A 16,466-nucleotide genomic window follows, 5' to 3' on the forward strand; every position below is an offset into this window, starting at 1 on the left:
GATCTTTGTGATTATTTTATTACAAAGCTGTTATTTTTAATTATTAACAATTAGCGCTATAGTCCAGGATGTATCCGTCGCCGCCGTTAGTGAAATTATTCCGATTCCATTTTTTTGCAGAAACTTACTCAAAACAAGGTCCTTATAACATATCCTCAGGGTGCCGGGCGGTGCCGTGGTCGAAAAATTGTTTAAACAATTTTTTTTAAACAAATTCACAAAAATATTTTTTTTATTGCGAACGATTTTTTTTAGATAATTTGGGTTATTCTGAGCAAAAAAGGTCTCGTGATTTTTCTCTAAAATTGATTGTTGTCGAGTTATATGGCCATTTTCGCATTTTTCAAATTATAAATCGCGTATAATTCGACAACAATCAATTTTAGAAAAAAATCACAAGAGACATTTTTTGCTCATATCTAAAAAAAAATTAAGTGAAAAAATTATTTTTGTGAATTTGTTTAAAAAAATTGTTTGAACAATTTTTCGACCAAGTCACCGCCCGGCACCCTGTGGATATGTTATAAGGACCTCGTTTTGAGTAAGTTTCTGCAAAAAAATGGAATCGGAATAATTTCACTAACGGGGGCGACGATACATCCTGGACTATAGCGCTAATTGTTAATAATTAAAAATAACAGCTTTCTAATAAAATAATGACAAAAATCTCTTCAGGACCTTGAAGAAGGGATTTGAACTTTGATTTGGTGACTTTTTGAATTTCATAATAATAATGTTTAATTGAGTTATTAAGCCTTCAAAAAGGCCATTTTCGCATTTTTCAAATTTTTAATCGCATATAACTCGACATTTATCTAAAAAATTTTTGTTCGAAATGAAAAAATTATTTTTGTGAATTTGTTTAAAAAAATTGTTTAAACAATTTTTCGACCACGGCACCGGCCGGCACCCTGTGGATATGTTATAAGGACCTCTTTTTGAGTAAGTTTGTGCAAAAAAACGAATCGGAATAATTTCGCTAGCGGGGGCGACGATACTGTCCGGTCTAAATAGAATAAACCCAAATGTTGCCATTTACTTTTGTTTATTTGGTTGAATATTTGTTTAAATACTATTAATCCCCTATAATAAATTTTATCTAACGAATATTAGATTTCAAGTAGTGGATTTAGGTATTTGATCATAAAATTCTTAAATTGAAAGACAAGTACATAGAAGACGTGGCATATATGCAACTTTTATCGTTGCATCAATACGATATAAAGTATGTACCAATTTTGTATTTTTTATTGAAATTTTCAACATTTTATTTCTAAGACGCGGACTTTATTTAGAGGTTATACAGGGTGTTTCATTAATAATTGAAAATATTTTAACTGTAGATTCTTGGGCTCAAAATATTAAGATTTAACCCAAATCACTTAAATAAAATGTGGCTCCTTACTGAGTTACAGGGTGTTTTATTTAAAAATTTAAAGAGTATGACTGATATGTCGAATAGTTAAAGTACATATTATTTTTTTTAAATAATTTTTCTTTATTTAAAACTTTAAGAACTATTTGTACCCGGTACTAGACATATCCTTATCACACTTGGCAGAAAGTGTAAGTACTGTACACATTACCAAATTATGTTAAATAATCATTTCTGGTTACTACCAGAGGCGTACGACACGGGATAGTTAATGGTTGACTCTTCCCAAATTCTACGCTACAGACGGAACTGCTATTTTAGCATAATTTTTAGATTCTTCAATACTTTCTATGTAAATCATATACTCTTCACAAATTGAAGAGTCTCAGATGCAGAATCCACCAATTTAATAAAAATTAAAATGGTAAATATTCATTTAAACCTGAGACTTTTCGCGTTGAAAGTTCTTACTGGTACATCCTTTTTCTACGACTTTTTCAATTAATAAGACAGCAGACGACGAATATAGAAAACGAAAGGGAAACGATCACATTCCGCCTTCATTCGTCTAGGAAAAAGACAGCAGAGGAACTTTCAGTACTCAAACCGAGTAAAGGAAATAAAATAATAAATGATGGTTTTGCTTGTTTTCGATTCAGAGGGTTGCACACCCGCTAGACAGGCTGTTTCTACCATTTCAGGCGTCATCAGTAGCTTTTGATAGCGTGCACACCTCTGAATCGAAAAATAGCTCCACCATCATTTTAAAGGGAATCTGAAAAATAATTCAAATTTTCCATTAGACGCGATACAGCGACATCTCATAACAAATTGAAGAGTCTCAGATGCAGAATCCACCAATTTAATAAAAATTAAAATGGTAAATAGTCATTTAAACCTGAGACTTTTCGCCTTGAAAGTTCTTACTGGTACATCCTTTTTCTGCGACTTTTTCAATTAATAAGACAGCAGACGACGAATATAGAAAACGAAAGGGAAACGATCACATTCCGCCTTCATTCGTCTAGGAAAAAGACAGCAGAGGAACTTTCAGTACTCAAACCGAGTAAAGGAAATAAAATAATAAATGATGGTTTTGCTTGTTTTCGATTCAGAGGGTTGCACACCCGCCAGACAGGCTGTTTCTACCATTTCAGGCGTCATCAGTAGCTTTTGTCGCTAAAAAGTCGCAGAAAAAGGATGTACCAGTAAGAACTTTCAACGCGAAAAGTCTCAGGTTTAAATGACCATTTACCATTTTAATTTTTATTAAATTGGTGGATTCTGCATCTGAGACTCTTCAATTTGTTATGAGATGTCGCTGTATCGCGTCTAATGGGAAATTTGAATTATTTTTCAGATTCCCTTTAAAATGATGGTGGAGCTATTTTTCGATTCAGAGGTGTGCACGCTATCAAAAGCTACTGATGACGCCTGAAATGGTAGAAACCGCCTGTCTAGCGGGTGTGCAACCCTCTGAATCGAAAACAAGCAAAACCATCATTTATTATTTTATTTCCTTTATTCGGTTTGAGTACTGAAAGTTCCTCTGCTGTCTTTTTCCTAGACGAATGAAGGCGGAATGTGATCGTTTCCCTTTCGTTTTCTATATTCGTCGTCTGCTGTCTTATTAATTGAAAAGTCGCAGAAAAAGGATGTACCAGTAAGAACTTTCAATGCGAAAAGTCTCAGGTTTAAATGGCTATTTACCATTTTAATTTTTATTAAATTGGTGGATTCTGCATCTGAGACTCTTCAATTTGTTATGAGATGTCGCTGTATCGCGTCTAATGGGAAATTTGAATTATTTTTCAGATTCCCTTTAAAATGATGGTGGAGCTATTTTTTGATTCAGAGGTGTGCACGCTATCAAAAGCTACTGATGACGCCTGAAATGGTAGAAACAACCTGTCTAGCGGGTGTGCAACCCTCTGAATCGAAAACAAGCAAAACCATAATTTATTATCATATACTCTTCATTCGTAATTTGAAATGTTGATTTCAAACCATGCCCCTCCCCTTAATTTATCTGATAGAATTTTTGTATCTCTTGTAGATGAGAATAAATAGTCTTGAGTTTCTCTTGCGCTAATTATAATTTATTTAATTTTTGTTTTCTTTTTTAGGGAGACTACATAAGACATCCCGTCATATACGAATTATCCCACAAGTATGGCTTGCCGACGGACAGTTTCAACGAGTCTCAGCTGTCGAATAAACTTGAGGAACTCAAGGAGATTATCAGGCGTGAGATTCGGAAGGAACTGAAGATTAAAGAAGGTGCCGAGAAGTTGAGAGGAGTGTCAACCGATCGGAAGTCGCTCAGTCATGTTGCGACCATAGTCAAAAACTCCAATTTCAAATTAACCGAGTTGAAGAATGAGCTCAGTGAGCTGGAATCGCAGATTATTCTGTCTCAGGGTCAGAGTACGCCATCCTTAATACCTTCCAATGGAGGTGAGTTAAATCTAATTAAGGTTATATACAGGGTAACACTAATAAGTGTTAATATACAGGGTGTCACAAAAAGATTGGCGATAAATTAAACCACAATTTTTAGAGATAAAATTAAGTCGATTTGGCTTAACTTACCTTTATGTATGTAGAAGTGCATTTAGAAAAAGTTACGGGGTGTTAAAACTTACAAAATAAAACTGAATTTTTTAATATTGCTCCAAAATGGTTCAAAATGTTTTTATGAAAATTTAAATCTCAGGATTCTTAAAAAATGAATGCATTAAAAAAGCGTTGGCCCGAAATTTTTCGCCTACGCTCTTAAAGGAACTGAACTCATTATTATTGAGGGGTGAAAAAACAATCCTGTACACGTTATTTTTTCAATTTTATTTCAGAATTAAACGACATGAAATATAACAAAAACAAAACAAAATTTAAACAGTTAAATTCAACTTAAAATAACCTAAAACGAGAACAATGAATTTTTTGCAATAAAATAAAAATGATTTTAAAACAAATACAAAATTATACTATTAAATCCATAAATAAACAAAAACTTTATGGATCGAATGATTAAAAATTTACATTATTATTGCCAAGTGATAAAATAATATACTTAATAGAGATAACGAAATATCTTTTTACTCTCTATTAAAACTTAAAATTAAACTTAACGATTAGCATCCTTTACTGATCATGAATACAGTATGCAATAACTACGATATACAGATTAATATCAAAACACCTAAGTACATGATCTATAAATAACACCCCCATTCAAATGGTGAATAACTACAAATACCTGAGAGCTATGATTAACAAGAAAAGTGATCAAAATATTGAGATCGAAAGAGGTATTGAAATTGCTAGGCCCATCTTAATAAAAATGTGGAAACTGGTTAATAATCGTGATATCAGTATCTCTTTACACGAATAATAATGTTTAGAACATATTGTATTTAGTTCCTTGTTGTGTGGCGTGGAAGCATGGATTCTCAAACAGAACAATATAAATGCCTCTGAAACTTGTGAAATTGTGGCATGTCAAGTCAAATGCTATGTTTATATATGGGATTAGCTACAGTTTGGTTGTAGTGGCAATAATTATTACATTTTTACCTAAAAAATTTGACATTTCTAATGAGAATGAGAAATCTAAGAGAGTGGTTTGGTTGCACCACAAATGACTATTTAGAACAGCGGTGCTCAAAGAGTCGATCGCGGTCGACCAGTAGATCGCCAAAGTTTTTGAAGTCGATAGCGGAGCTGCAAGCAGTTCATAGCGAGTTTGAAAGACGCTTCGCTGGTTACAAAAAGTGACAGATATTGCAACATTCTTGTCTTATCCATTTTCTTGTGAATACGTGGAACAATTTGTCATTGAAATACCCTTTACTTTCAATACGGAGATCATTTCCGTCCAAAATGAGGTACTGAAAATAATTTCGGATATACACCTTAAGTTCAGAGCGACCGATACATTTTGATCTTTCATATCGTCTGATCAATATCCATCTTTGAGGCAAGTATCTCTGCAGCTCACAGGATTCTTTGCATCAACGTACAGTGGAACCTCGATAACTCGGATTAATCGGGACCGCGGCCGATCCGGGTTATCGAAAATCCGGGTTAGCCGGAGAATATAGTAAAAATTAATAAATAACCTCCATTACAATTACAAAAACATGAAACACATATGCACAGTACACATCTAAATTACGTATAGTTGTATAGAGTGTAGAGTTTTGTTCATTTCTTGGTAAAAAACTCAGTCATACTGTAGAGATGTACCGACACCATAATATGGTAGGTCTGGATCCTGCGTACAAAAAAAAATTGATAACTAGCAAGCTGAAAATTTGTTATTAGCTTAAGGGTGTCTAGTCGGACAAACATTAATATATGGGAACACTGGAACAGGGGAAGTTTTAACTGTGGAACAGGTTAAAAATTTGGAACGGTCAGACCACGAAAACGGCACATGTATTTTTTCCGACAGAACAGACTTAAACTCTCCGAACAGAGATTAAACTCTCATGCAAAAATCAGACTGCTATTTATCACCAAATTGGCGTTTTAATGAGTGGAACATGTAGAATATGTCAAATGACAGGAATTATGACAGGTGATAAATAGCAGTCTGATTTTTGCATGAGAGTTTAATCTCTGTTCGGAGAGTTTATGTCTGTTCTGTCGTACAAAACAAATGTGCCATTTTCGTGTTCTGACCGTTCCAAATTTTTGACCTGTTCCACAATTAAAACTGCCCCTGTTCCAGTGTTCTCATATATCAAAGTTTATCCGACTAGACACCCTTAAGCTATTAATAAATTTTTAGCTTGCTATTAATCAACTTTTTTTTCATACGCGGGATCCAGACCTATGGTAGCATAATATCATATTATGATGCTGCAATAAATTTGTTTTAAAGATTCGTCTTTATCAATCCTACCTAATGTTTCTAGTTTCTTTTCCATTGTCACTGCAACATTTTTACGTTTTGTTACCATTACGTAGACAAAGCAAACACAATCTGAAGCACGATTACATTACAGAACGGAAGTGATTAATGGGCTGTACTACACACAATACAAGAATTTTTAAATAGTCACGTCTTTTTTAAACAATGCTAAGACAGTTTGACATAAATAAAGAAAAAGGAATACAGACAGGTGTCTGTTCTTTCCGATAAGCTGAGACGGTCGCTCTGGCTGCCGCCGTGTGCATGAATCATTTTTAATATTGTACTTATGTGTTCAAATTACACAAATACACATTATCTCTGAAATATTATTTGGCCTACATACATTTTTATTTGATAAAATTGTTAAATTGTTTATTTGTTAAATTTTTGTCTGATGAAAATCGGTCCGGGTTAGCCGGACTTCCGGGTTATCGGGGGCCGACTTATCGGGGTTCCACTGTACTTGTATGTAGTGATGTTGATTAGTTACTTTCGAGTATTCGTTACAAATCGTTACAAATCGTTACTTTTGTATAAAGTAATCATTTAAAGTATTCGTTACTTTGATTACTATGATTACTCTTGTATTTGAGTACCGGTAATCATATCGAGAATCGCATTTTTCAGTATTTCGTATAAGTATAAGATCCGATATAACGACCTTCACCGATCAATTTAATGGATAGAAAATAAATTATATGTAATTGTTCTATTGCTGCTCCGCAATATCAGTAATCTCAAATAATCTGTTTGCATCAATTAAGTGCCAAAAACAAACGCTCGAAACTCTAGATGACGTACCTTAGCAGTAACCCTGGGCACCCAGGTGTTTCGGAGGTCGGTTCTGATTGCAAATTCGGTTCAGTGACCCCAAATACCCCGAAATAAGAAAATCTGGCCCTTAATATACTGATTTTAACATGTTTATGCATTTTTCGATGCGTTTTATACACTTTAAAATGTAATAATGCATTTCCACCTATTTTTTTATTGTAGACTTTTTTCCAGACGTCCTCCTAATCCTAAATACAATGTAAAAAGTTGCAAGTCTCTATGTACGTACTATATTTAAAAATAGATTTATTCCTGTGTTTTAGTGTTAAATGCCCTGGTCTAATAAAAACAATGCCATACCTACATGTAAAATTAAAGTTGATGATCATAGTCTAGAAATATTATCATTTACACTTTCACATGCTTCTTCCGTAGCTGCCAATAAGGATCATCCACTATTTGAAAATACCTTTTCCAAAAATAATCACGACTTTTTCTCCAATAGACCTCGTACCAGAAAACCTTATTACATGCGAATAAGATCAATTTTAAATGAACTCGATGCAACAATTCCAGACGTGTTTTACTGTAACATCCAATATCCAACTCCATGGTTAATAGACATCCCAAATTGCAACACCTCTTTACTAGAGTTCTCCAAAAAATACACTAACACCTTACTTATAAAAAACAAACTGAACGAGATTCTTGAACGAGACTTCCTAAACTGCACAAACATTTTCAATGATGTATTTAAGTGGAGTGAAGGTATTGGTTGTGCATTTGTAACTCCAACGTCTACTTTTCAATTTAAACTACCGCCTAGTTCAAGCGTTTTCACCGCTGAACTATTTGCTTTGTATCGCGCCCTAAAACATGCAAACCTTTCAAATATTTCAAAGCCTCTGTTTCTCACCGACTCGCTCAGCTCTCTTCTCGCAATCCAGCATCTGTATCCTGAAAGTCCTTTAGAGAAACTAATAAAAATTGAGCTACAAATTGCCCAAGAGAACAACACAACTCCGAAATTTATATGGATCCCATCACATATAGGAATTATCGGCAATGAAGAGGCAGACAGAAGTTCTCGTAATGCAGAAACAAGTGCGATGTCCGAATTAGTGCGCGAGTGTGTATCTAAAGACCTCAAAACGTTTTTTAAACAAAAAGTGATCGGTCAGTGGCAACGCGAATGGTTTCTATCGCAATCTAAACTAAAATCGGTAAAACCAGATACACGACAGTGGAAAACAAGTATTAGTTCGAGGTTTATTCAAACGGTTCTAACGCGCCTACGTATAGGGCACACGAAGATTACACACTCATATTTACTCTCGGCCAGTGAACGTCCCATGTGTGACCTATGTGCTACGCCTCTTACCGTCACCCATCTGTTAATCGAGTGTCCAAAATATCAACGTGAACGTTCAATGAACAATCTACCAAACACTCTACTAGCTTTATTAGGAGAAAACTGTCCAGTAAAAGACTTAGGGCCGGTTGTTCGAACGCTAATCAACAATGATCACTATCAAATATTTAATTACTGTCACAACTGTCAATGTCAACTTTGGTTGGGTTACTGAAAACATAATTGATTATAATTATGAGATTAGTTAATTAATTAACATAACAATTATTAACATAATTGATTAACTAATTTTATAATTGTAAGCAATAATTATGTTTTTAGCAACCCAATCAAAGTTGTCATTGACAGTTGTGACAGTAATTAAATATTTGATAATGATCATTTTTTATTAGCGTTCGAACAACCGGCCCTTACTCAACTATCTAATTTCTATCAATATTTTGTATCAAATCTAGTTATTTTTTTTACTTGTTAAAATAATTGTTAACCTTTGTTTATCAAGTAATGCCGCTAATAACCTGTTGGTGGATGCGGTAATTTTCTTTAATAAAAAAAATTATCATTTCTACATATTTTCCGGTCAATCTAAGCTATTTTTTTAGGCCTGATAAGAATAGTGTATTTATTATTAAAATCTAATGTGTTGCATTTTTATTTTCAAAAGAACTAACATCTGTGAAATTCTGTGAATTATCTACCTCGACCAATGGTATAGACATCTGTTTCTGGGTGCATGCTTTGTTAAATGATATACCTCCCTCTGTTTCAGCTATTTCTCATCGCCCTGTAATCCTATAAAACTCTTCATAGCCTTCGCCCTTATAGGTAAAATTTTAGTTAACTGTACTGATACCGAAAACTCATGGAATACCGGTCCGACTCCGATATCAACCGAGTAGATACAATACTCAAAATCAAAATAGGTACTCGCTCTGATACGATTGATACGAAGTAATCAAAGTAGTCAAAGTAACGATTTACCTCTCTATACGTTTAGAACAATATCCGATAGCAGAGGAACGAGAAGAATACTACCCCTTTCAATCATAAGACTAATGGTAAAGCCTTCAATTTCTCCTCTCTTTCTCTCCTATATTTTTCTATCCCTTATTTGATTACATCCGATAATATGTTGATTTAATTATTGTTATATTCAAGTATCTTTTTGACAAGATTCTACGAATATTTTAATAAATTATACAACATGTATCATATGAACTACTATATCAATTTTTTTGTTACATATTTTAATTTACAATCTGTCTTATCGAAGCTATAAGTAAATAGTTTGAGTGTTAAATACATGAGGGAGAAGCTGCCCTATGACAACCCTCCTATTATATTTTTTACATTAGATCATACATAATATGATTAATTTATTAAATCTGTTGGTCATAGTTTCTTCAGTCGTCTTGCAAATTCGGGAGGAGCGTTTAGCAGTCTTGTTTCATCATGTAGATGACTTCTCAGTCCATCAAGGTAGTTCTTTGTGATTTCTCGAATTTCTTCCTCTACCAAAAGTGTAGCTGAGTCCTCGTGTACGGTTTTATTGCTTACATACCAGAGCACGTTGAATATCATTCTCAATATTTTTGACTGGAGTCTTTGTATTATATTAGTATTTGCTGGCTTTGGACCTATGGGATACCAGAGGATTATGTCACCAAATTGGTTTTATCATCGATTTATACAGGAGTAGTTTATTTACAATAGTGAGTTTTGATTTTCGACCCATAAGCCAGCTCATTTGTCGTATTTTGATGTTGATCTGGGTTTTCTTGGCTTGAATGCGCGGCTTCCATGTTAATCTTTTGTCAAGGGTTAGTCCCAAATATTTAACTTGGGTGTGCTGACTGGAAATTGTGTATCATTTAATGTTATTGTTGAACATACATCCCTTCGGTTTGTAAAAGTAACTTGGGTTTACTTCGTTTCATTTACTTTCACCTTCCATTTGTTGAGCTATGTTCCCAATTGGTCAAGGTCTTTTTGCTGTTCTGCAGACGCGATATTGGGGCCCTCATTGACAGCGATTATGGCAGTATCATCAACAAATAAATGTTGAGATTTGGGTTGTTTCAGCGGTTGCGATATCTGCAGTAAATAATAGGTAAAGGAGAGGACTCAGAACGCTACCCTGTGCTACGCCTGATTTAATGGGAAAATATGTAAAAGTTGCTGTGTTATATTTTTCTTGGAAGTAACAATATTCAATATGGGATTTCATAATTAAGTGTAGGGGATTGGAAGAATGCTTTTGAGTTTGTATAAGAGTCCATTATGCCATACCCTATCCCTATCAGATGCCTTTTCTTCATCTAAGAATGCCGCTGTTCAATTTTTTTCCTCAATAGCAGTAAGGATTTTTGTTATAATTCTACGAGTCTGTTGTGTTGTGGAGTGTCTCTCTCTAAAACCAAGCTGGTGTATGGATATTTCTACATCTAGGTTAATGTTCTTCTTCAGTCTATCAAGTGATAGTCTTTTGGAGACTTTGGACATACTAAATCAATAAAAAAAGTAATTTGTATCGCAATTTTCTGGTTCTATGGCCCAATCTCTTTAAATTAACATAAATTTTGACTGGGCAAAGTAGGTCGACTACTTAAAAAGTCTCGTGAACCTGACTCACTGATTTGGTGACATCTGTCTACGAACGAAACGCTGAAATCTGACATTACTGAAAACATCAAAGTAATTTTAAAGCACTTTGGAAGTATTTCACAATTTTTAAACATAGAAATACATATAATATGTGATCAGATTTACATACACAGTTACCAGACAGTTTTAGAAGGGGATGAATTATTGTTTATATTATAAGTTGAATTATTAAAATTTCTGTTGGAAATTATTGTATAGAACCAATAACTTTTTATTTCTTACTATGTTATCCCTGATTATTTCCAGCTTTTATTTATTTAGTCTATTCTTTACGAATACGGATTTTTTTATATTCCATTGTTAATTTTTTCTTATTTTTATTTCTAATTTTAATTTTATTTTTTTGTTATAGATTCCGTAAGTTATTCTACATTGGCGAATCACAATATGGATAAGTGTAATGCTAACCTTTATAGTCGAATAGAAAATTTGGAAAAGCAGTTAAACATAGAATTAAAGGTGAAGCAGGGAGCCGAAAATATGATACAAAGCATCACAGGAAGAGATAAAAAATTATTATTAGAAGCTCAACAAATGCTACAAGACTCAAAAAAGAAAATAGAATATTTAAAAATGAAAATAACAAAGGTAGATATTTATGGAAACATATTTTTGTATATTTTGATATTATCGTAATTTATTTTTACTCAAAATTATTCAAGGTTTAGGTGTATCGTTTAAGAGGCAACTTTTTGCTTGGCTTATTCAACAAAGTCCAGATGCTCCTTCTATATGTGTACCAATATGTAGTATTTATCATTGTTTTGTTTGTCTTTTCAACATTGAACCTATACTTTGCTATTGCTGATTCTTATAACCCCAGCTCACTTGTGGTAGACTTATAAATCTTTTTGCGGTATATGATTTCTAGCGTATATTCTCTTTGTTTAATCTTCTTAAGCAGCCCTAGATGGTCAATATTAACGTCAGTATATTGCACAATATATTGTACAATTATATTGGTAGGTCGACCCACACTGTGCAATATTATTGCACCATAAATTAGTTCCCGACTGAAACTGGCACTGTCAACGTATGGAAAAAGACATCAAGTTGTGTGTAAAAAGGACGAAGGAAAATAAACGCAGGTGGATAAAGGAATAGTTTAAAAAAAAAAGAAATAAGTAGTTAAGAATTACTGAACCGAGTGGTTTTCAAAACTTACTGGATCTGGATAATATTCTTTATAGTTTCGGAGCAATTTATCGTACTGTTCATTTTTTTAAAATTATGTTACTATCATCTTTAGTTTAGACATTCCACAGAGCCGGTAACGACCGATTCACATCGATTTACTCTATAATAAACTTTCTTTCTTCCTATTTTCCTTTGGCAGCCATATTTTTAACGACACCACGATGTTCACAGCAAGAGTGATTAAACACGACTGAACCAATATTGCGCAATATAGGCCACAGACGCTTCAATATTTAGTATATTGCACAATAAAAATCAAAGTCCTGTTAATTGACGCAATATATTGCGCAATCGTTCAATGTGATTTATATACGATCAATATATCGTACAATATTAAATATTGTGAAATATATTGACGAAAATATTGAGCATCTAGGGGCCGCTTTATATACCATTATGTTGAGCCCATTTCACTTTTATATTTAGAGCGTTTGACGGAGCTTTTTGTTTTCTCATTGCTCTTTGAGTTTAAAGAGCTCTCCTTATGTTATTTTTTAATTCTGCCAAAATGTATACCTAACCGAATTGTTATTAGGATATATCTCTTCAAAATTGACATACTTTGCCTCGATTTTGTAGACACAGTATGCGTATGGTTGAAAAGGGCGGTGTCTTATCCTAGGAATATCAAATTCTAACTGTTTTATGCGGCTTTTTGTGTTTAATATTTGTGTAACCTATATCGTATTTGTGGTTGTGTAACGTAAGCTGTGTAACGCAGTTTTGTGTTTGTATATTGTGTGTGTTAAGGCGGAGACAGATATCCGCGCCGCGAACTCCGCGCTGTGTGAGCGCCGCGCGTTCGTGGCGCGGTTATTGTTCGTTAAAATTTTTCATTTTGACGAACCAGAGGAAACTTATGAACGTTTAGTAATTCTAGATAATCATGTCTCTGTCCTGTACTTCTACTACATCGTATTTTGGTATTATTCTGAAACTATTTTCTCGTGTCATCTTATGCAATTTACTATTTTATGTGGAATAAGCCACAGTTTGCGAACATTTCGGAAACTCCTTTTTCGCTTCCCGGCGACACAATTATAATGGTAGGGGAGCCCAAGCGGGGATTTTTGCAGTTACTCGAGCGCGTCAGATTATCATATGGGGAGAACCCACGTTGTACCCTGCAGATGTACCTCCACCATCTATTGGCTCTTAACACAGGGGGGTTCGTTCAGGGGGCCCGAAAAAAAAATCTATCCTTAAAAATACTCGAAATTGTCAGATTAAGATTAGGTAAGTTAAGTACATGCAAAAGAGTCTATATTTAAAAAATATGACGATTTGAGCGGGGCGTACGGAAATGGGTGAGTCAAAAAGTTTCACAAAAAAAAGCGAATATTTTGCGAAATGAACGTCAGATTGAAAAACTAAAAACTACGTGTTCAATGATTTTCAAAAATCTATCGAAAAATACCAAACATGACCCCCACGGAGAGGGAGGGGGGTAAATTTAAAATTTTAAATACAAATCCCGCGATCTTTCGCAAAATAAACATTATATCGAAAAACTGCAAAATACACTTTATCAATATTTTTGAAAAATCTATCGAATGGTTCCAAACACGACCCCCCACAGAGGTGAGGTGGGGGGTTACTTTAAAATCTTAAGTGGTAGCCCCCATTTCTTATTGCAGATTTGGATCGTTTGTATAAAAATAAACAACTTTTATTCGAAACATTTTTTCTAATTATGGATAGATGGCGCTGTAATCGGAAAAAATATTGTAGGAAATGGAAAATTAAATTAAAAAATGGGAAGTCCCCACTAAAATAGAAAATTTTACTTAACTTTTTTTGGTTTTAGGACCTAATAATCACAGCCCAATAGGTCCCTAAAGCGCTCGAGTGACTGCACATTTAGCATACTTTGCTCCCCTACTATAATATATCTGCTTGTTCCTACAACCAGAAACAAAATTAGAGAACTATAGGTTCTTCCAAGTTGTGCGTTACCTTTTTCGTTTTCCAGTGACACAATTGTAATGTATCTGCTTGTTTCAACTGCGTAGCTTCACCAGAAACGAAATTAGAAAACTATTGGTTCTTCCAAGCCCTGTGTTAACTTTTTCGCTTTCCGGTGACCCAATTATAATATATCTGCTTGTTCCAACTCAGTTGATTCACCAGAAGCGGAGTTAGAAAACTATAGACTCTTCCAAGTTGTGCGTTACCTTTTTCGCTTTACGGCGACACAATTATAACATATCTGCTTGTTCCAACTGCGTTGCTTCACCAGACATGAAGTTAGAAAACTATAGGTTCTCCAAGTTGTGCGTTACCTATTTCGCTTTCCGGTGACACATAATATAAATATATCTGCTTATGAATGTTTTTTTGATATTTATAACTATTTCCGAAGTGAAAGTCGAAAGGTCAAGTAAACTTGATTTCAAACTCGAATTATTGTGGCTTATGCCCAAATAAAATAGTAAATCTTATTTTTAATACATGTTATTTTTAGTACAACAATGAACTAACCTTTTTTACATTGGTCCGCATGTATATTTTTTATTTCAGCTTCTATTTCCCTTCAGATCGGATTTAAGTTGTTTCTTTAAATTAAATGATTCTTTATTGAGGATCCCACAATAATGATTTTCCACGGTAAACATCAATAAGTTAGATATTTCCTTCTGACAGTTCCGACCATTCCATTACTAACAAATATTCAACTCAGACGCGCCAAAACCAACAAACCACTCGCAAACCCGTCCAAATACGTACTGCGAACCATCAAAGCGTTTGTTGAAAAACCGACAGAATTTAGATCGTGGTGCGCCGTATGCGTGCCGTTTGTGCGTCACTTGAAAACACGTACTAATCTGACGAATACGCTGCGCGCGAGCGGCTCGCACACCGAGCAGAGCGCATTTGTATATCCGCCTTTACACATTTTTCTTCGTTAACTAGGATAAGAGCTGCTTCCTTTACTTTTCTCTTTTTCATGTCTGTTTCTTTCATGATTTCTCAAAGTCTTTGTTCTTGATATATGTTTCATGCTTACTTATCCTGACACTTAGTGATCTTGTGGTGTCCCCCACATAGAAATTATTGCATTCACAGGGTATTTTATAGATGCAGTTTTATTATCTTTCTGGTGTGTTGTTGCGTTTGGTTTTAGGCAGGATAGCTTTCAGTGTGTTGGTTGTTTTGAATGTTGTTGTGATGTTGTACTTGTTCCCTATCCTTTTCAATTTTTCTATTGTTGTCATCGTTGAGTCCCTTCTTGTGAGTGTTTCTGGATTGCTAGTGGTATTTTGTTGTTTCCTTTCCTAACTCTTGTGGAATTCCTTGTTTATAAATGACAGTAAGTAGTCATTTTCAGTCAAAACATTTGTTAGCAGGTTTTTTTTCTTCTTGAAATGCATTTTCGTTGGAGCAGGTGCTTCGAGCTCTATCATATAGGAATTTGATTATTCCTTTTTTGATGTTTATGTTGTGGTTGGAGTGGTAATTTAATTATCTGTTGGTGTGGGCTTGTTTTCTGTAGACTTTGGGTGTATATACTGTGCTATACTAAAAGGAAGTGAATTATTGTTGACAAGGAAAGGCAATTACTGTCCACTGCCCTCCGACTGGGCAAAGTGCGTTGTGGTAGTTGATGCTTCCCATAAATTTATCCCGCTTTTGATTTTTTCAGAAATTTTCCGAGAACTTAGTCTGCTGGACTAAGTTTTATTATCATATTATACATTCTTTGTTCCATCTCCTACTTCTTCCATTCTATATCTGACGAGATCTGTCTTCTCGATCCAAGGCTTTAAGAATTAACGTTTTTATGGAGCTTGCATGTGTTATTGCACTGGTGTTGAAAGGATTAGCGACATTACTCCACTACGTGGAGGCTCCTTTAATTCTCCCAGCCTAAGGTCAACCTTAGGGCTTCTAAGAGCCACCATGGCGACTTGACTATCTGTACATATGTTGATCCACTCGAATTCGAAAGCCCTTATGTTAGTTTCTCTTGGAGAGTCCAAGATTTCATAATTCTCTGCCTAACAGACCGAGGTCTCATCATTGCTTAGTTGAACGCATAGAAAAGACATTCGTATTATAATTACTATCTCATCCGCCAAACTGACGGAAGAAAAAAGTTTACATATTTATCATCTGAGAAGTAAAAAGGCCTTCTTGAAGTGAGTAAAAATACAATGAATGTG

General features: G+C 34.4%; 1 protein-coding gene across 9 annotated transcripts in view; it reads left to right on the plus strand.

Annotated features, from left to right (window-relative positions):
• LOC126890378 (serine/threonine-protein kinase N) overlaps nt 1-16,466 on the plus strand; it is a 176,817-nt gene that overhangs the window by 25,453 nt on the left and 134,898 nt on the right. For all 9 annotated transcript variants that reach the window (XM_050659254.1, XM_050659253.1, XM_050659257.1 and 6 more), the window contains exons 2-3: nt 3,502-3,832; nt 11,459-11,694. In XM_050659254.1, coding sequence (XP_050515211.1) covers nt 3,502-3,832; nt 11,459-11,694 — 567 coding nt within the window. The remainder of the gene's footprint in view (nt 1-3,501; nt 3,833-11,458; nt 11,695-16,466) is intronic.

Source organism: Diabrotica virgifera, chromosome 8, assembly GCF_917563875.1.
Source record: "Diabrotica virgifera virgifera chromosome 8, PGI_DIABVI_V3a".
NCBI classification, from domain to species: Eukaryota; Metazoa; Arthropoda; class Insecta; order Coleoptera; family Chrysomelidae; genus Diabrotica; species Diabrotica virgifera.